This window comes from Phoca vitulina, unplaced genomic scaffold (genome assembly GCF_004348235.1).
Source record: "Phoca vitulina isolate PV1807 unplaced genomic scaffold, GSC_HSeal_1.0 scaffold19, whole genome shotgun sequence".
In the NCBI taxonomy this organism is placed as follows: Eukaryota; Metazoa; Chordata; class Mammalia; order Carnivora; family Phocidae; genus Phoca; species Phoca vitulina.
In genome coordinates, this window is record NW_022589722.1 from 27,825,937 (window position 1) to 27,845,394 (window position 19,458).

A 19,458-nucleotide genomic window follows, 5' to 3' on the forward strand; every position below is an offset into this window, starting at 1 on the left:
ATGTTTGTAACAGGGTTTTGCCATCAGAACATGTACCTCTTGAAGGCATTTAATTTTGTGTCTGGCACATAGCAAACTCAGTTAATGTTTGTTGAATGCATGTCTTAACGGGTGTGTCTTTATTGATTTGTATTTTTCAAAAGAGAGAGAGACTTCTAGAAAGAGCATCTTATCAAGGCAGCAAGAGTCTCATTTGGAGAATAAATGGAATCATTTGAATAGGAAGATATGCTCACAAAATACAAATAGCCAAGCAAAAATATCTCTCCTCTATTCCCCCAGTGAATCAGTTACATGCATGCTTACCTTGAGATTAATCTTCCATTAGCATTGAACTTAATATTGGAAGTAATGAGATGGATTACATAACCACCCCCCTCCACACACACCCCTAAATTCTCCTTACTTTATCGTCACTCCAGGTCTCTCTTGCATCTCTCTCCCAAGTTGTGATGAGCATAAATGTAAAATCCAAGAAATGTTTGTTTTATAGGGGAAAATAGTATGCATAGAGGAGAGATTCAGATAAACCTAAATCTGATCTCAATTCAAATCTTGGTTCAGCCACTTTGTATCTTATGCGGGGGACTCGGGCAAGTAATTTAATTTCTTTGAATCTTATTTTCTTCGTTTATTAAGCAAAAGAATAATACTGGGCTTAGGGTTTACATAAAGTACTAAGTAGGTATCAGTGATAGCTATTATTATGTTGTCCACCTAGAATCAACATGAAATTAATTTTAGTCATAACCACCTCCGTACTTTTAAATAAAATATAAATGTGATCTCTAATTAGAAAATAAGTTTATTAACATCGTCACTGAGTTATTTTTGCTTTTAAACATCAATAGTGTGGGGCGCGTGGGTGGCACAGTCAGTTAAGTGTCCGACTCTTGGTTTCAGCTCAGGTCATGATCGCAGGGTCATGAGATCGAGCCCCACGTCAGGTTCTGTGCTCAAGATGGAGTCTGCTTAAGTTTCTCTCTCCCTCTGGCCCTCCCGCTTGTGCTCTCTCTCTTTCTCAAATAAATAAATCTTAAAAAAAAAAAAAATCAGTAGTGTGACCACTGGCTTTTAATCAAGGGTTAAATTAGAATCTAACCTGGAGATGATGCCCTTTCATATTTGTTATGTTAAAAAAAAAACCACTGAAAGAATCAAATACTTTTTTAATGTTCTGGACGTATTCATATATATGGACATGAATATATATAAAATGTATATATGTGTGTGTATATTTGTATACACATACACATGTGTGTGTATGTGATATGGATTGTTTGGATTGTTTCCATATCTACAAGAAACTGAGTCTCAGAGAGTTCTTTTCCAAAGGCAGCATGGCACTTGCATGGCTAGATTCATGGCCTGGCATTGCTAATCTGATAGCCAGGTTTTCTTCAGCCAGTTCTCTTTGAATTTATACTTGGGAATCCCCTTTCTGTTTGGCCTTCTAGTTAGTTCTTGGCTTAGCTTTTTGACATCCTGCTTTTCTCCCTTATTATGATTCTTTGCCACACTTCCTTCACATAGTCCTTGGAGGTGGCCTGTTTCCAGTGTGGGCCATTTTCTAGAACCTCATATATAACTGGAACTTTTCTTGAATCAATTTTCAGATTCTTTTCATCAGTTGGTGAAGTTATCCAAGTTTTTGTTTCAGCTATTCTGATATTATCTTCTCAAGTCAGAATTCAGTCTTAAGTTTGTGCTCAGAATGATACTTAATGCATTCATGATGTCATGGGGTTCTGGGGAGGCCAGCGGCCCCACTGTACAAACCAGCATGAGCAACCACTGAGCCAGAGAGGCGCCCCTTCCTAGAGCATTGTTGGATGACTTGCTATGGCGTTTTCTTCTTTAATAAGGAGAAAGACCCAAGTTCATCAGCATGAGCTGAAGAACCTGACATGATTTGACCCTGACTACCTGCCCAGCCTGGTGCCCTACTAGTTGCCCATTCTCTTCAGCAGTGCTAGCTCTCTGCCTCCAAGCCTTGGCTCGTGAGATTCCCTGGGCCGAGAATTTACTTTGGGTGCCCATCAGCCTTCAGTCCAGCTCCCTCAGGAAGCTCTTCCCCCTGCACCTTCCCTGTGTCCTCCTTGCTGCTGTGATTAGGTCACTTTGCACTAACTCATTGAGGTCAAGGAGGATTTTTTTATCATCTCTCTAGGCCAGCACACAGTGGGTGCTCAACACGTTTAAATCCTTTTGCATTTACATACCCACTTCACCAAAAGTAGATGCTTTACAGAAATTGCAGATTTGTCCAGATTTTCCAGGATAACCTGGATTTCAAAAATATCTTGTCCCATTGTGAGGTGATATGTCCCTTCCAGTTTTGGTTCAGAAAGCATAACTGCCATTTTTACAGATTGCATGAAAGTTGCTTTGGGGAGCATTTCAGTGAATTGATGCCAGTTTTTTAAACTGCCAGAATGATTAGTGCTTGGAGAGGTACAGGGGAGTAGAAGATTTTGTCCATGCACTTTGTGAAGCATAAAATATTTTTTTAAAAAGCCTTTAAAAATATAACTTATGTAGTGTGACAAAATGAAATTTTTAAGTGTTAAAAACCTACTCTTACACTAATATATCATCAGCACATATCAGGGATTTATTAATATTATTAATGAGAAAACCATCAAGATGACAAAGCTGGATCAAAGGAGAGTGTAAGAAACTGGTATTTATGTAGTTTTAAAAAAGGATGCAGGAGTAAGATTGCAAATTTAGATGCAAAACTGGCTAATGTCCTACAGGGCAATAAAAATAAAGCCTTCGAGTTTATCTGTTTTTAAATCATTTGCAGCTTATCAATTTTCTATAAGTGAACATCTAACTTTACAGAATGTGGGCCTAATCTGTGGTAGATAGAAAGTCAAACAAATTTATGTTTCCACAGAGCATCAGATGACCTTTATGTAGTCATGGTAGACATGACTACCCTCTAGTACAACTCTGAAAGGACGCTTTTTTTTTTACCTTATTTTCAAGTTTCAGATAATTTTCCTTTTTTTTTTTTTTTCTTTTTAGAGAGTGTGTGCAAGTGGGGGTTGGGCGGGCGGCAGAGAGAGAGAGAATCAGAAACAGGCTCCGCGCCCAGTGCAGAGCCAGGGCTCAAACTCACCACCCTGAGACCCGAGCTGAAATCAAGAGTCAGATGCTTAACCAACTGAGCCATCTCTTAACAAATAAATCACAAGTGGGTTCAAGAGCTCAAAGACAGCTGGATCTGAGGTAGAGAAGAGTCCTGGTTGAGAGTAATTGTAAATGGTTTTGAAATGGAATTGTGAAATTGGGACAGGAAGAGGGTGGTAAAGAGCAGAAAGGGTGAGGTAAGGCCGTCACAGAGAGGGCTCCCCTCCCTATCCCCACCAGAGGCATGTGCAGAAAAAGGTGTGGGTATTTTCCCCAGGTGGATGATGAGCTAAGGTGAGTGGGAAGTGAAATCCCTTGGAGTAGGAGGGAGCAATCAGTAGGAAGCTTTGAAACTTGTGTTTAAAAGATTTGATTTGATTTAAAAGACTGTTGGACCAACAAGATACTCAAAGAAGACAATTGTCACTAGGTAGGAGGTTGCAGTTGAAATCAAGGCAGAGTATGGAAGTTAAGCAAGGAGAACTCTGGTACCAGGAAAGGAGACCTGCAAGAAGTTCATAGTAAACTTCTGGCAGAGGAAAGAAACAGAAAGAGCAATTGAAGGTGGTGCTGAAGATCATTCTCCTGGTTGAAAGAGAGCTGCTCTGGGGCCCTGTGTTGGACAGAGAAGTCAGAACTGGCCAGCCCAGCTGGGACTCTCTGAGGCTGCCCCCAGCTGGGCAAGTAGGGAGAGAGGGCCAAACAGAGCAGACCAGAAGACCATTTGAGAATGATTTTTGCTTCCCTTTGTGCTTGCTTTTTCTTTTAATTTTCAACTGTTTTATTTCATTATGTAATATTTGATATATGCAGTAATACATTTGTGTGTGTTATGTAACACAAGTGTTTGAGAACCCCCACATCCCTGTCCAGTTTTCCTTTGTGGTTTCTTTGCCAGTAGAAAGAGTTTACTCATCCATCGCCTAAAATATAGGATGCCTGAGTCACTAGTTTGCCATCCTGTGTCATTCAGCCCTCCTCCAGACTCCCTGTCCCCCAAGAAGGTGACCCAGAATTCCCTTGAAGTATGTGATGCTGTCCCTGTGCTATGAGCTTCTTAGCAGATGTGCCCCCTGGTGTTTGGAGTGATTTTAGGCACCAATTTGCCTGTTATAATTGTCCCTATGTTCCTCACATTCTTTGCATTTCCGCTTCTGAACTGCTCTTCTGGGTGACCTGAATATGGGGGTAATAATGTTTCAGGTCCTGAGAAAGCAGTGGTGATTACAGGTAGCAAAATGGTGGAGAAAGGAAAAGTTACCTCACTACTGACCCTCAGGTTTGATACTAGTCTACATTTGATTTTTTTTTCTTAATTATTAGAAAAAAACATCCTAGGAGGGAAGATAGGATCATCAGCTTGAAAGCAGGATACTTGTTTCTTAAGAAGCGTACTTGTTGGGAATTAACTCTTTTGTGTTTACCTCCCTCTCGCTCACTGGTTGTGGTCCATCTGATTCCCAGCAGCCTACAAACATCACATACCACACTTATTCCGTGTTCTTACGTTGTTTGGGCAGATCTAATGTGCAAGATTAAATGAACAACACTAAATGAAGAAAGTTTAGGTGAATGTCCTTATAATCTTGGGGATGAGGGACCTTTTCAGTGTAACACAAAAACCATGTAATTTCATTACACAGTATTAGCACTTGTATATGGTCCTTTCTGCTGTAATGCAACATATCCATTCCTAAAGATCACTGCACTGAGCAAAATCATGTAATGCAAACCGTAGGGCTTATGGGGGAAATGGGATTTGGGTCACAACACTTGAAATCTTCAGAGGTGACAAAAAAAGAGAAAATGAGAAGACTAAAAGTTAAGAACCCAATAAAACAGCTCAGTTTTACAGATATTCAGTGGGTAAGAAATACAGAAATACCACAACAAATAGGACCCCTTACCTTAAAAAGACCTGAGGTTTGCTTGTGGAAGTGGACGTTAGAAGTTACAGCTTCTGAGTTTCTGTGAGGTGATGGATGGAGGGCAGTCTGTAGTCCGATAGAAGGTTCTGATCCAGATGTGGATGGTTATGGTTCATAACACATGCACTGACCTGACGAAGCTGGTGGATGTTTGAGGGATGCAACTGTGCTCATTTTGTGTGGCTCATTTCACTTGGGTATGTTTTTGCATTTCCTAGTGTTTCTGTCATGCATAAGTAAAACGAAATTCATGATATGCCCAAATTGTTCCCTAATAAAGCCAAACGCATTGGAACAAATTCAAATTTTCAAAACAAGAGTCCAAGCAAAACTGTCAAAAAGAGCTGTCACGAATAACGTGCACTAGGCTACTACCGAGTGCCAGGCACTGTGCTTTAGATTCCATGCAAACTCTCTCTCAGCATCCCCATGAGGTAGGTGTAATTTCATCCCCATTTTATAGATGAGAAAACTATGGCCCAGAGAAGTAAAACTTACCCCAAGTTATAGTGCTAGGGCGTGATAACTTAATCACTATGCCATTCTTTTTTCTCAACAAATTTGTTTTTTTAAAGATTTTATTTATTTATTTGAGAGAGATAAGAGAGCACACAGGGGCAGGGGGGAAGGGGGGCAGGGAAAGAGAGAGGAACAGAAGGAGAGGGAGGAGCAGACTCCCCACTGAGCAGGGAGCCTGATTTTGGGGGGGGTGGGGGGTGGCATGGCTCCATCCCAGGACCCTGAGATCATGACTTGAGCCTGAAGGCAGACACTTAACTGACTGAGCCACCCAGGTGCCCCTCTTTTTTCTCAACAAATTAAAAGAAAAATAAAGTGGATTGTATATCAACCGTACTTCAATAAAAAAAAAAAAAACAGTGTGGCAGATATTTGCACATATATAAGAAGGAGGAAATACCGTAGTATATGAAGTTTTTTCAAATCAGTAAAATGATACAAATAGCCCAAGAGAAAAATGCACAAAGGTCAAGAGCAATTTACAAAGGAAGAAATACAAATGGCCAATAAAATTGGCAGGGGGACATCCAACCTCATTTAGCGCTCATCCATGCAAGCCCAAACAGTTTGATGTCATTCTTTCCCCACTGTCTGAATGACAGAAACAGATGTGGGGAAGCATAGATTGTTATAGCCTCCCCAAAGCACACATACCTGTCCTTTGACCCAGCCATCAATTTCTAGAAGTTTATCCCAAATCAGATCAGTGGGAAAAGATTTTTGTAAGAGTTGTTCACGCTGGGGCACCTGGGTGGCGCAATCGGTTAAGTGTCCGACTCTTGCTTTCGGCTCAGGTCGTGATCTCAGGGTTGTGAGATCGAGCCTCCACGTCGGGCTCTGTGCTGAGCTGAGAGCCCACTTGAGATTCTCCTTCCCTCACCCTCTGCCCCTGCCACTAGTGCTCTCTCTCCTAAATAAAGAAATCTAAAAAAAAAAAAAAAAGAGTTGTTCATGCTAAAAAATTGAACGCAGCCACTTGTCATCACTAAGTGGTTAAATTCTAGGGTGTCAATACAATATGCTACAATACAGTACTGCGGGACTCTCAAAGGTTGCCGTCATATCCATAATGGTTGACACTGACTACTTCTCATGTGTTGCTAAATAAAGGGAGCAGGGTACAAAATACCATCTTCAGTGCGATCCCACTTTTGTGACTGTTCTCACAGACACACACGCGTGCTTGTGTGTGCAAGCAAGCCTTGCTCTTAGGAAGGACACATCAAAACATTGACAGTAGATGTCTCAGGGGGTGGAATTGCTGGATTTCTTTTTTCCATTTAACTTTTTTCTAAACTTTTTCTATAGTGAGTGTGACTTTTATGATTTTGAAAAAGTTATTTTATTTTTTTAAAGATTTTATTTATTTATTTGACAGAGACACAGCGAGAGAGGGAACACAAGCAGGGGGAGTGGGAGAGGGAGAAGCAGGCTTCCCGCAGAGCAGGGAGCCCGATGCGGGGCTCGATCCCAGGACCCTGGGATCACGACCTGAGCCGAAGGCAGATGCCCAACGACTGAGCCACCCAGGCGCCCCTTGAAAAAGTTATTTTAAAACATTATCTAACACAAAGTGATAATAAATACAAAATATAAGAAGAATAAATGACCTTTGTAAAATGGTTCTCTTAGCACCTACCTGGGCTAGGTAGCAAATGCCTGCTGAAGGATTGTTGGCTCACTGACTATGCGGTTTGAAGACAGTGTGTTACCGCAGCCAGGGCTTTCAACTCTATATTCCTGACCAAAATTAATCTGCCCAGATTTTGGGTCACCTTACTCTCAGGCAGATGCTGCTGGCTGGGCCAGGCAGAGTGCTTGATGTTACCTCCAGGTTGCATGCTCCATGAAGTGCACGTGAACTTGGGGTCTCTGGAGGAGGCTCTGGACTGGTTGCAATACACAGGTGACAGTCGCAGCCTCTGATTCTGATCATGAGCTTTTATTTTTTTTTCTTTAAAGGTTTTATTTATTTATCTGAGAGAGAGAATGGGAGACAGAGAGCATGAGAGGGGGAGGGTCAGAGGGAGAAGCAGACTCCCCGCTGAGCAGGGAGCCCGATGTGGGACTCGATCCCGGGTCTCCAGAATCATGACCTGAGCCGAAGGCAGTCGCTCAACCAACTGAGCCACCCAGGCGCCCCTGATCATGAGCTTTTAAAGAGACCAAAACCCAGGTGTAGTTTCTTGGGGCCCAGCTTACTTTATTAAGCAAACTTATCCCTTACTTTAAGAAGCAGCTAAAAAATGGGACTGTGGCTTGTTTGCGGAAGGTAACCGCCAGGAGCACCCCTGCCAGGTAAGCTAGGGTTTGCAGGCCTAGGGGTGGCCCGCCTAGCTCCCAGGATGCCTAAGTCTGGCCTTCCGCTCTAGGGACCACAGCTCATCGTGCAGGATCTGGAACTTCATTTTCAAAGCCCCATAAAACCTGTGCCTTCTTCCGGGCCTGTCTTTTCTGGGTTTCATGGCTCTCGGAGGAAATGAAAGCTGGTGTAATTGCGACACTCCAGTGATTGGAGCAGGGAACACGAGACATTAGGATGCTCCCACAGGGTGTAGCGTGGAGCTTTAGAGAAAAACTGCACTCGGGGTGGGCTTTCGGTGCCTTGGTTCTCCAGGCCTCGTTCCGGCTGGTGGGGCCTCTCCCCTTCTCTGTCACTGCAGGCCAGATGGGGTCCCAGGAAGACCCCGCGTGCCTTGCTGGAGTGGGGGCTCAAAGAGCCTCTTCCCATTACTTCTTCCTTCAAATGCTTGGTCTTAAGGGGTCCCTCTGCGCCACTCAGCCCAGTGCCTGTCCGCCTGGCTGCAGATAACACCACTGGAGCTTGTCGTGTGTGGGTTGAAAAGGATTTATTTTTTTTAATTTAAGCCTTCACATCCCATCTGCTTACACACTCTTAACCTGCTTTGTGAACAAGCTTTGTGACCTCTGCAGGTTACTTCGCTGTGCCAGCCCATGTCTTTCTCCATGAAACGTTTTGGAGAACACTCAACCAGATGAGATAAGTGGAGCCAAGTGCCCAGGCGCTGGGTGCTCTGGAATTACCACTATCAGGGCCTTTATAAGGGTCTGCCTCTCGCCAAACACTCTGCACAAATTGTTTTATCCATCCTCACAACAAAGAAGCCAAGTATTCTTAAGGCAGCCTTTTGTGGGGAGGAAACCAGGATGTAGAGAGGTGGCTTGCCCACGTTCACACAGCTGGGTAGGCGGCGTCTTGAGATCCAGCTAGTACCGAAGCCCGTGCCCATCTACCAGGCCTCTGGCCTCTGTTCCCTTATGCGCTCCTTAGCGTTCCATGGATTAAAACAGTCAATCAGGGAGTGATGTTCTGTGTTGATTCCCCAGAGTAAGAATTTTATGGGAATTCTGGAAAGCTCAGCAGATTATTAGCTTTCTCTTAAAGCTTTTCCTTAAACCATTTTATACATCTTGTGTTGTACTTGGACTGTGTCAGCAATAAAGTGTGTTTTGTTTGAATTTTGTGCTGATTTTAAGGACATTTCTTTTTTTTTTTTTAAAGATTTTTTTATTTATTTATTTGAGAGAGAGAGAATGAGAGAGCAAGCACATGAGAGGAGGGAGGGTCAGAGGGAGAAGCAGACTCCCTGCCGAGCAGGGAGCCCGATGCGGGACTCGATCCAGGGACTCCAGGATCATGACCTGAGCCGAAGGCAGTCGCTTAACCAACTGAGCCACCCAGGCGCCCAAGGACATTTCTTAGTTTAATCACATACAAGGAATTGGAATTGGTTGGTACCAGTTACAATATCGTGGCAATGTGCCCATTTCTCCTTCCCACACACAGCCGGCTGAGTGTCAAGGGGACACAGCAGAGTGTTGAGGTGTTGGTAAATAATACCACTACACAGTTAGTGTAATCTTTGATCTTACAAGATGCTGTTTTGCCAGTAGGTTGAACTGATGGAACACTGGAAGTACTGAACTGCTAAGCTTCAGTCACCCTGTATGGTTACCCTAGAAACCCCCAGTAGCTTTCTGCTTGCCTAACGTAAGACCCTTCGTAGCCCAGACCCACTACTGGCATGTGTGTATGTGTGTGCATGCATGTGCACGCACACACACACACACACACACACACACACACGTCTGTTAGAGACCTGGGAGGGTGGGTGGGACTTGCTGGTGGAGGTTTGGGGGAATGAAAAGAGGTGGTGTTTTTTGTTTTTGGTTTGTTTTTGGTTTGGGGTATTTTGGTGGCTAAATCAGAGCATCGTGTGGCCTTGAATGTTTAGAGAGAAGGGTGTACCGTTCAGGAACAAGCAGTAGCTTCTTGGGAATGTGTTGGAGAGGAAAGGGGAGGGAATGGAAGCAACATGAAGAACTGTAGGTCTGAAAATAGCTGCGACAAAGCTGAGGCCCCAGACTTCTAATGGGGACCAGCCCTGTGGGGAGGCAGGAGTTATAAGAGATGAGTTTTAGTTGTGGAATAAGTTGGGTTTTGGTAAATTTCAGGGAGGATGAACTTGGGGAAGAAGCCCTGGGGGCAGGCTTAAGGCCCTTTGGGCTGGGAACTCAGGGGTCCCAGGTACTTGGAACATAATCTAGAAGGGGGCCATGGTCTCCAGGTGGACACATCCCCCGGGTCCCACAGACTCCTTGCCCAAAGGGGCCCAGCCCTCTAGAGCGCGGAGTCCAGGGCTGGGGTTGCTCTGGCCCAGCCTTCTGGCAGTGCGTGTACTGTGGTGCAGAGGAAGAACGTGAAGCTGGGCGTTCTAATCCTCACTGTGCCCTGATGCGCTGCAGGACCTTGGCCAAGTTATTTCCCTGTTCTGGACTTTGATTATGATCTTTCCATCCGCTCCATCCCTAAAGTTCCATGACTCGGAGGCCATCAACTTCATCATCCCTGAATGTTCCTGAGGGTACCAACAGTGCCCAGGGCTATGTCCTTTTCGGAGAGAAGGCCCAGGACCTGCCTGTGGTGAGAAGGGAAGGCTGCCTGGGGTGAGAGCCGATTAGGGTCTGGCACAACTTCGCAGCCAGACCCTCCTGATTCCTGCACTCCTGCTCTGTCCGGCGGAGCAGTGCTGAGATTGGAGGTGGCTTCACACCTGAGGCTACTGAGCTCAGAAGCCTTAGGACAGCGACTCCCCACTTTCCACCCCAGGGTCTCCAATTGTAAAATGAGACCAGCAGTAATCTCCAAAAGCAATACTCACCTAGCACAGAGGTGGCTCCTGTTCGGCCTGATATAATCAGGAAAGTTGGTAGAAAGGGCCTGGAGGTTAGGGTGTGGAGCGAGAACATCAAAGACGTGAAGTCCTCTCCCCTTGTCCCTTGGTTGGCCGTCTGAGCCCAGGTGGTTCTCCTCCTGAGAGGTTGGTGAGGGTCTCCTGACCCATTTCTGCTATGGTCTTGGGAAAGCCTTTTGATTTGCATGCCTCCGTTTCTTAAGCAAATTTGAAAGTTAATGGATATTTTGGATGGCAATAAAATTACTCCTTTTTGTGTATTCACAGAGATGCTGCAGTTTGTCAGCAATCAAGTTGGAGAGTTCCCGGACTTGTTTCCAGAGCAGCTGTGTAGCTCCTTCCCCGGTGGCGGCGGGGGCAGCGGCGGCGGCAGCAATGGGGGAGGCGGAGCCGGGGACCCCTCGATGCAGCAGCGGTCCTTCAGCCAGGTCCCTTTACCTGCCTTTTCTCCCTCGGCCGCTTCCCCCCAGGCTCCAGCCCTGCAGGTCAAGGTTCCCCCCAGCACGGTGCCCACCCCGCCGCGGGCAACTCCTGTTCTTCAGCCCCGCCCCCAGCCCCCGCCCCAGGCCCAGCTGCAGCAGCAGACGGTGATGATCACCCCGACGTTCAGCACCGCTCCGCAGACGAGGATCATCCAGCAGCCTTTGATATACCAGAATGCAGCGACCAGCTTTCAAGGTGATTCAGAAGTCGGATAGGATAGTGATTGGTTCGTTCAAAAGGTTCTGTGCCAGTTTGCAGACACTTGTGAGGTAGACGGTTCTGCCCTCTTTGGGGATGACAGAGTCTTAGGAGTTTGGGGGTCACTGGCAGCAAGGACGGTAGTACAGGAACAGCTCACACTCTGGCTCCTCAGACACCCTAGGATCTGTTGTGCCTGCTTCGAGGATACTTGGTCAAAGAATCGAATAAGCAGAGTAGACACAGGGCCGTGCTGGTAACTAGGGTTAGAGGCTTGAGTAAAATGGGCCCGGAGACTTACCCAGACACCAGCCAGATCCCACAGGTTGAGAGCCATTCATTCAGCAGACGTCTCCTGAGCAGCCACCACAGACTATGGCCTAGAGCAGGGGCTCCGGCTCCATGCAGCAGGCCTTGCAGCGGGCCCCCCGTGTGTGCTGAGTGAGTGAGTGACTTCCCGTGTCGTTACACCCCGTGCCTGTGCGGCCGGGAGCCTCTCAAGCTCAAAGGATCTGACGGTTCTTCGGTGGGCTTCTGAGGGTTTAGAGGCTGCGGAGGGGCAGCAAAGCAAAAAGCTGAGACGGTCATCCCAGAGTGCACTCTATGTTCCTTCCACGAGAAGAAATGAAGCCCGGTGGAATTATTGGTTCCTTGTGTCTCTGACTTCCCTTGCTGGGTGCAGTCACTTGCCGATTAGTTCCCCTCACCTCCACCCCAGCACCCGGAATAATAAAATAATCTGTTCTCATTCCCTCAGAAATTGATGCAGCCCTCATGGAATGTTCTTGTTATCTAGACCAGCCTGTAAGTGGCTGTGCACATCTTCTTCAGCAGCAGGTGGGGAGTCGGGATTGTCCTGAGGCACCCCATCCTTGGTTGGTACTGCAGCTACAGTGACAGAATGCATTCCTCATCTGTGTGACTTTTCCCTCCTCTTCTCCCAAGTCCTTCAGCCTCAAGTCCAAAGCCTCGTGACATCCTCCCAGGTGCAGCCAGTCACCATCCAGCAGCAGGTGCAGACGGTGCAGGCCCAGCGGGTGCTGACGCAGACGGCCAATGGCACGCTGCAGACCCTCGCCCCGGCCACGGTGCAGACGGTCGCCGCCCCCCAGGTGCAGCAGGTCCCGGTAGGTGGCTGCTGAGGAGCCGGGGGGGCACTGGTGGGGCTGGGGGCTGGTCTTTGGTTGAAGCTGTGGTCTACATACTAGAAGGACCAGCAGCGTGTAAAGGAGCAGCGTTTGAGGTGCCTGGGCCTTGCGAGACACCCATGAGCTGGGTGTGGAGACCTGGCTGAGATGGTCTCTGTGGATGTGCACGGGCCCTCATGCAGACTCAGTCAGTGATTTACACGTAGAATGGGCATAAAACTGGAGATATGCCAAAATGTTTTTAAGTCACGTATTATAGTGGACTGTAGTTTCTCACTAACAAGGTCATTTATCTTTGAAAAAAAAAATCCGGGTATTTCCTTTCTGTTTCTCAGCCATGTTCCTGGCTTTCCTGAGTTTTATCCAAAATCAGATCTCCTTCCTGTCCTCTGTCCCCCCACTCTGCCCCTGCCAGGCCCTGTCATTGCTCTTCTCAAAGCCTTCCAACCTTAAAATGCAAGACCCTTTAGCTATACTCTTTCTCCCTCTCAACCCCGTCATCAAGTTGTGTTCTTGGTTTTAGGAAAATGTTATTTTTTCATTCTTTCCTGGAGGAAGTCTGTGTAGTAAGAAGCTAAGGCAAAATAGAAAAATAATACTGCCTTCCTTTTTCCTTTTCTTCATTCTCCATCCAGGTCCTGGTACAGCCTCAGATCATCAAGACAGATTCCCTTGTTTTGACCACACTAAAGACAGATGGCAGCCCTGTCATGGCCGCAGTCCAGAACCCAGCCCTCACCGCCCTCACCACCCCCATCCAGACAGCTGCCCTTCAAGTACCAGTAAGAGCCGCCTTCCTCCCTGCCCTCCTCCCTCCACCCTCTCCTTTCTTGGAGGTGTTAGGCCCCTGAGATGTTAAAATCTCTACAGAGTGGGTCGGTGTAGAACTTCTATGGAATGTGTCAGATTGCAAATATCACCCCCATTTAGGGTTTTTTTTTTTTCCCCCTTGAGAAGTACCATCAATGCATGTTATGTGGGAGTACTGGGGACTATGAGGGAGGAGAGAGGAATAGCAGAGGATCCCCCGGTTCCTAGGCAGCAGCTCCACACAGGGCTGTCTGCCTCTAGGTCCTGCTGATGGAGGTTTGGCTTCTGAAGGACTCTAGGCCCACCAGGTAGGGAGGGGCTACAAGGTGAGGGACATGGAAGGCCCCATACTTGGGCTGCAGGGTCACAGCCGCTTCAGCATCTTACGGCAAGAGAGTCTGATAGAGTAAAAGGTGATCAGAATTTGAAAGTAAGCTTTATTCATAAGAGCCAAGAACTGGGAAACAACCCACATGTCCAAAAAGAACTGTTGATATATATAACTGCTGAACCTCAAAAATAGTATGTTGAGCAAAAGATGCCTATCACAAAAGAGTTAATGCTGAGGATGCCATTTATATGAAGTTCAAGAAGAGGCAAAACTAAGCGGTGGTGATAGAGGTCAGAGCAGTGATCACAAGAGGGGGAGGGGGCAGGCAGAACTGGGAAGAGGCACAAGAGAACTTTCTAAGGGGATAGAAATGGTCTGTATCTTGGTCTGGGTTATCTCGGTTACACACATGATATCCATACGTAAAAATGCATCAAGCTGTACATTTAAAATGCGTGTTTTTTATTATGTGAGAATTATTTCTTAATGGTTAATGATGTTCATTGGCCATTTATTGAAGAAAATAAAACTAAAATTAGTAAAAATAGAAACAGGGGGAAGCAGAGTTGAGGAGAAAAGGGGGAGCCTCTACAGTTGGTCCATTTATCTAATAGAATGGCTCTATCTGTTCTTCCCTTGTGCTTTTTGATGGCCAAATTATATAAGGAAATGCAGCAAGTGACTTCACTGTCATGTGAGAGGAAAATATGTATCCTGCACCAGGAGGAAGCTCTCCTTGGGGCCAGAATGATGTGGTACATTGTATGCGAGCTCAGAGGTGGCTAATGGTTTGCCAGCAAAGCAGAAATCCTATGACTTGTTTCAGGTACCCTTAGATCAAAGGTTAAAACCTATTTACCCACGTTAATCCCATTGTGGTGTGATTTGTTGACAGTGGTTCTGAAGGGGAACTCAGATACCGTGGCTCCTGAGGCCTCGTGGGGCCTGACTTGATTGAGCCACGAAGGGTGTCAGCGCGGCAATGCCGCACGGCCAGGGCCAGCAGGTTTGTGTTCTGGGATTGCTTTACTCAGACTAACCACGGGGTGATTCTGCCCTGTGTCTCTGCCTGTTCTAGACTCTGGTGGGCAGCAATGGGACCATTTTGACCACAATGCCTGTGATGATGGGGCAAGAGAAAGTGCCCATTAAGCAGGTACCTGGGGGAGTCAAGCAGCTGGAGCCCCCCAAAGAAGGAGAAAGGCGGACGACACACAACATCATTGAGAAGCGGTATCGCTCCTCTATCAATGACAAAATCATCGAGTTGAAGGACCTGGTCATGGGGACAGATGCCAAGGTGGGTGCCCAGCAACGTGGTATTTCACGTGCCACCATCTCCCCTCTACCTGTCTTTGCTGTAGGAATTTAGGAAAACCCAGGTCCAAGTGAGTGAACATAAGGATGGTTAGAGGTGCTTTCTTATTTAAAGCATCTTGGGTTTGTTTTTGTTTTTTCAAGATTATAAAATATTAACCAACATTAGGGAACTAGTGGGGGTTGGTAATGCAGCGTCCTGCCTGGACCTTTGACTCTGCTCTGCGGTGATCACGGATCCCAGTAGCACAGGCAGAGGGATGCGTCCTGCTCACTGGCGGCCAGGTGCAGGACTGTGTGTACCCTGGAGTCGGCTGGTGGCGTTGCTGACATATGTTTAGTTGTGTTCATGGGTGGTTAGCAATATTTTTACCTTTTAGGGAAGAGAGAAAATAGAGATTGGGTCTTTAACCAACAGCAAATGGAGGGAATAGATTGTTCATTATTTCGGGTATTTCAGTGAATGTGTCTTCTGTCACATAGATTTTTTTTTTTTTTTTAACCTGTTATCTGTTTATCTTCATCATCTCTATTTTGGAAGAAAGTTTTATTTTCCTTATAGCCTATAGACCTGAAACGTGCTAATAGAACTTTCCGTAAGATAGTTATCCAACAATGCTCTGGGTTTTTGTCGTTTGCTTTCTGTAAAGTTTGTTTTAGTTCTAGGATTATTATAAGAAAGAGGAGTACTAGCTAATATTTATCGAGTGTCACTATGCACCAGACTGGGGGAGGGGGTGGCTACTCTCTGTATGTGTATTATTTCATTTTGTCCTCACTGCAACGCTGTGATCATATATCATCATTATCCCCATTTTAAGGACGAGGAATGTGAGGTTCAGAGATTTTGAGTAACATGTCCTGGGTAGCACAGCTAGCCAGTGAGCAAGCCAGCATCTCAGCCCGGAGCCATGCTTTCACCCCACAGGCTCTGGGCCTCAGCCCTCTCACTGAGCAGCCTGCAGTGATGCCCCTGTGTTTTCACCCGTCTTCCTTCCCAGATGCACAAGTCTGGCGTCCTGAGGAAGGCCATCGACTACATCAAATACTTGCAGCAGGTCAATCATAAACTACGCCAGGAGAACATGGTGCTGAAGCTGGCAAATCAGAAAAACAGTGAGTGTGCTCATTGAAAGAAGGGTTATCAGACCTTGTGGTTGTAGGAGTCCTGTGCTGGGCACTGGGGAGGGCCCACTGATGTGTCCAAGGTGCCTTCACGGGTGAAACAGGAGCAAGGACCGTAGGCCCCTCCCCCAGCCCAGCCCTGGCCCAGGCACCCAGGTGGGGGCTCTGGAGAAACAGACCATTGGCCAGATGCAGTTTTCTTTGCAGAGCTCCTGAAGGGCATCGACCTGGGGAGCCTGGTGGACAATGATGTGGAGCTGAAGATCGATGACTTTAATCAGAATGTCCTTCTGATGTCCCCTCCGGCCTCCGACTCAGGCTCCCAGGCTGGCTTCTCCCCCTACTCCATCGACTCGGAGCCAGGAAGCCCTTTGCTGGATGATGCAAAGGTATGAGCTTTTGAAATCCTCTGACCCCTGGAATCTGTCCCATCTCTCCTAACTGAACTGTGGAGGAGCTGCCGATAGGGGGCCCAGCCAGGCGTTGAGAGGACCAAGGATGGAGAATAGGTCCTACTGCGTCCTCCACAAAATCCGCTTAACTGGTTCAGTGTAGTCCAGTTTAACTGGTCCTTGCCGAAAGAGCCCATCTGAGAGGAACCGGGCCGAATCCAGAACGGGGACACACAGCAGCTGTCACGCGGGTGCTCGGAGGTGCCAGAGGCGCCTCATTACGTCCCTCACTCATAATGGGCCTGGCAAGACCATTTTTTGAGGTTGTTTAGTCGGTTTAGGGCAAGGCTGCCTCTGGGTCCTCTTCTGGAAATGATTGCAATTTGCAGTCTGACAAATAACATTCCAACCAAGGGCCTTTAATCGTCAAAGAAAGCCCCTGGCAATTATGGTTTAATGGAATTAGCCAAAAGAGGCTTGAGCCTAATGATCTAGCCCTGGGAATCCGTGGAGGCTACTGGCAATTTCTGACTTCAAAAGCACAAACTTCCCTTCTAGCCTAAGTTTTTGATCAAACTTTGTGGTGTCATGTACTTAATTTTACTGACGAAGCTCTATTTTTGAAATACTTTATAAATGTGATTCTGTTTGGGAACAGAAGGCCATATAATATATACATTGAATTAGCTAGACATCTGTCATCATAAGAAATTTTCAGATGGCTTTAAAATATTGAAAAGGAGGGGGATGCCTGGGTGGCTCAGTCGGTTAAGCGTCTGCCTTCGGCTCAGGTCATGATCCCAGGGTCCTGGGATCGAGTCCCGCATCGGGCTCCCTGCTCTGCGGGAAGCCTGCTTCTCCCTCTCCCCCTCCCCCTGCTTGTGTTCCCTCTCTCACTGTCTCTCTCTCTCTCTCTGTCAAATAAATAAAAATTTAAAAAAAAAAAATAAATAAAAAAAATAAAATAAAATATTGAAAAGGAGGGGCGCCTGGGTGGCTCAGTCGGTTAAGTGTCTGCCTTCGGCTCAGGTCATGATCTCGGAGTCCTGGGATTGAGCCCCATATCAGGCTCCCTGCTCAACAGGGAGTCTGCTTTTCTCTCTCTGCCCCTCCCCACTGCTCATTCTCTCTCTTCTCTCTCTCAAATAAAATCTTTAAAAAAGAAAATACTGAAAAGGAGTGCGGTAGTATGTGTGCACTGGGAGTCGGGAGATCTGATCCCAGCCTTCCTCCCTGCCTCTCCGTGGGCGGCACCCTGGGCAGGCGGGGCTTCTGCCTCCAGTCCTCCTCTGTAAGACGGGGAGGGGGAAAAAAGCAGTGTTACAGTTTTACAACAGGCGAACTCCTGTAAATAGATTCATACTGAAGTTGTATGGTCTTTTTTTTTTTTTTTTTTTTTAAGATTTTATTTATTTGAGCGAGAGCTCAGGCGGGGAAGGTGGAGAGAGGGGGGCAGAGGGAGAGGAAGAAGCAGACTCCCCACTGAGCAGGGAGCCCGATGCAGGGCTCCATCCCAGGACCCCGAGATCATGACCTGAGCCAAAGGCAGAAGCTTAACCAACTGAGCCACCCAGGCGCCCCAGTTGTATGGTCTGTAAGCAGTTCTACTGATGTTTAATTTACATGAGATAAAACAGCTATTTTACAGTAGCATAAAGTACTAGCGTACAGTATGAGGAGTTTTAACAAGTGTACACACTCATGTAACTATCACTGTAATCAAGATACAGAACATTTCCATCACCCACAAAGCTCCTTCATATACCGTGGCAGGTAGTTCACATATCCCTCTCCAGCCTCAGACAACTACTGATCTGCTTTCTGTCACTTTAGATTAGATTAACTTGCCTGTTGTGGAATTATACAGAATCATGGAGAATGTTCTCTTGTGTGCTCTATTTTATAAGCAGGACTCATCTACCTTTGGTCTTCAGAACATGTTCTTGTCCCAGGTGGCAAGAGGACGAGTATGCCAGTGTTTGAGAAGCAGCTGGAGAGCTGTGGGCTTCTTACTTGCCTCCTGGCTCTCTTCCTATCTGACTTCGTAGTCTTGAATTAATTAATTTATTTATTTATTTTAAATATATATATATTTTTTTAAGATTTTATTTATTTGACAGAGAGAGACAGCGAGAGAGGGAACAGTAGCAGGGGGAGTGGGAGAGGGAGAAGCAGGCTTCCCGCTGAGCAGGGAGCCCGATGTGGGGCTCGATCCCAGGACCCTGAGATCATGACCTGAGCCGAAGGCAGACGCCCAACAACTGAGCCACCCAGGCGCCCCCGTAGTCTTGAATTTAAATCTCACAATCTGACTCCAATACATATAAAAGTAAAATGCTGTAGAAACGAAACCCACGCAGTATTTCATTCTAACCTCTTGGCCCTGTTTTGAAGGTCAAGGATGAGCCGGACTCTCCTCCCGTAGCGCTGGGCATGGTGGACCGCTCTCGAATTCTGCTGTGTGTCCTCACCTTCCTCTGCCTCTCCTTTAACCCCCTGACTGCCCTGCTGCAGTGGGGAGGGGCCCACAGCTCTGACCAGCACCCATACTCGGGCTCTGGCCGCAGCATCCTGTCACTTGAGTCAGGTAGGTAGAGGGCCCGTCGAACCACCCAAGCATGGGTGGCCTGCTGTGGTAGGAGACAAGCCCTATGTGTGCACACTGCTCGGCTTGTCCACCGGGTCCCAGAGGGCTTTTGTAGCAGGCCTGCTAAGAACTGGCATAAGTCACATTTTGGAAGTAACAGGGCAAGCCCGAGTTCAGTCAGTAAGGACAAAAGAAATCAGGAACCCATACTACTATTATTATAGGGGTTGGGGATATGGGGAGGAAAGGTGTACCTTTTTGAAGGA

General features: G+C 46.7%; 1 protein-coding gene across 2 annotated transcripts in view; it reads left to right on the forward strand.

Annotated features, from left to right (window-relative positions):
• SREBF2 (sterol regulatory element binding transcription factor 2) overlaps positions 1-19,458 on the forward strand; it is a 65,679-nt gene that overhangs the window by 22,281 nt on the left and 23,940 nt on the right. For both annotated transcript variants that reach the window (XM_032416799.1, XM_032416800.1), the window contains exons 2-8: positions 11,069-11,479; positions 12,428-12,609; positions 13,266-13,412; positions 14,850-15,071; positions 16,090-16,204; positions 16,421-16,602; positions 19,000-19,192. In XM_032416799.1, coding sequence (XP_032272690.1) covers positions 11,069-11,479; positions 12,428-12,609; positions 13,266-13,412; positions 14,850-15,071; positions 16,090-16,204; positions 16,421-16,602; positions 19,000-19,192 — 1,452 coding nt within the window. The remainder of the gene's footprint in view (positions 1-11,068; positions 11,480-12,427; positions 12,610-13,265; positions 13,413-14,849; positions 15,072-16,089; positions 16,205-16,420; positions 16,603-18,999; positions 19,193-19,458) is intronic.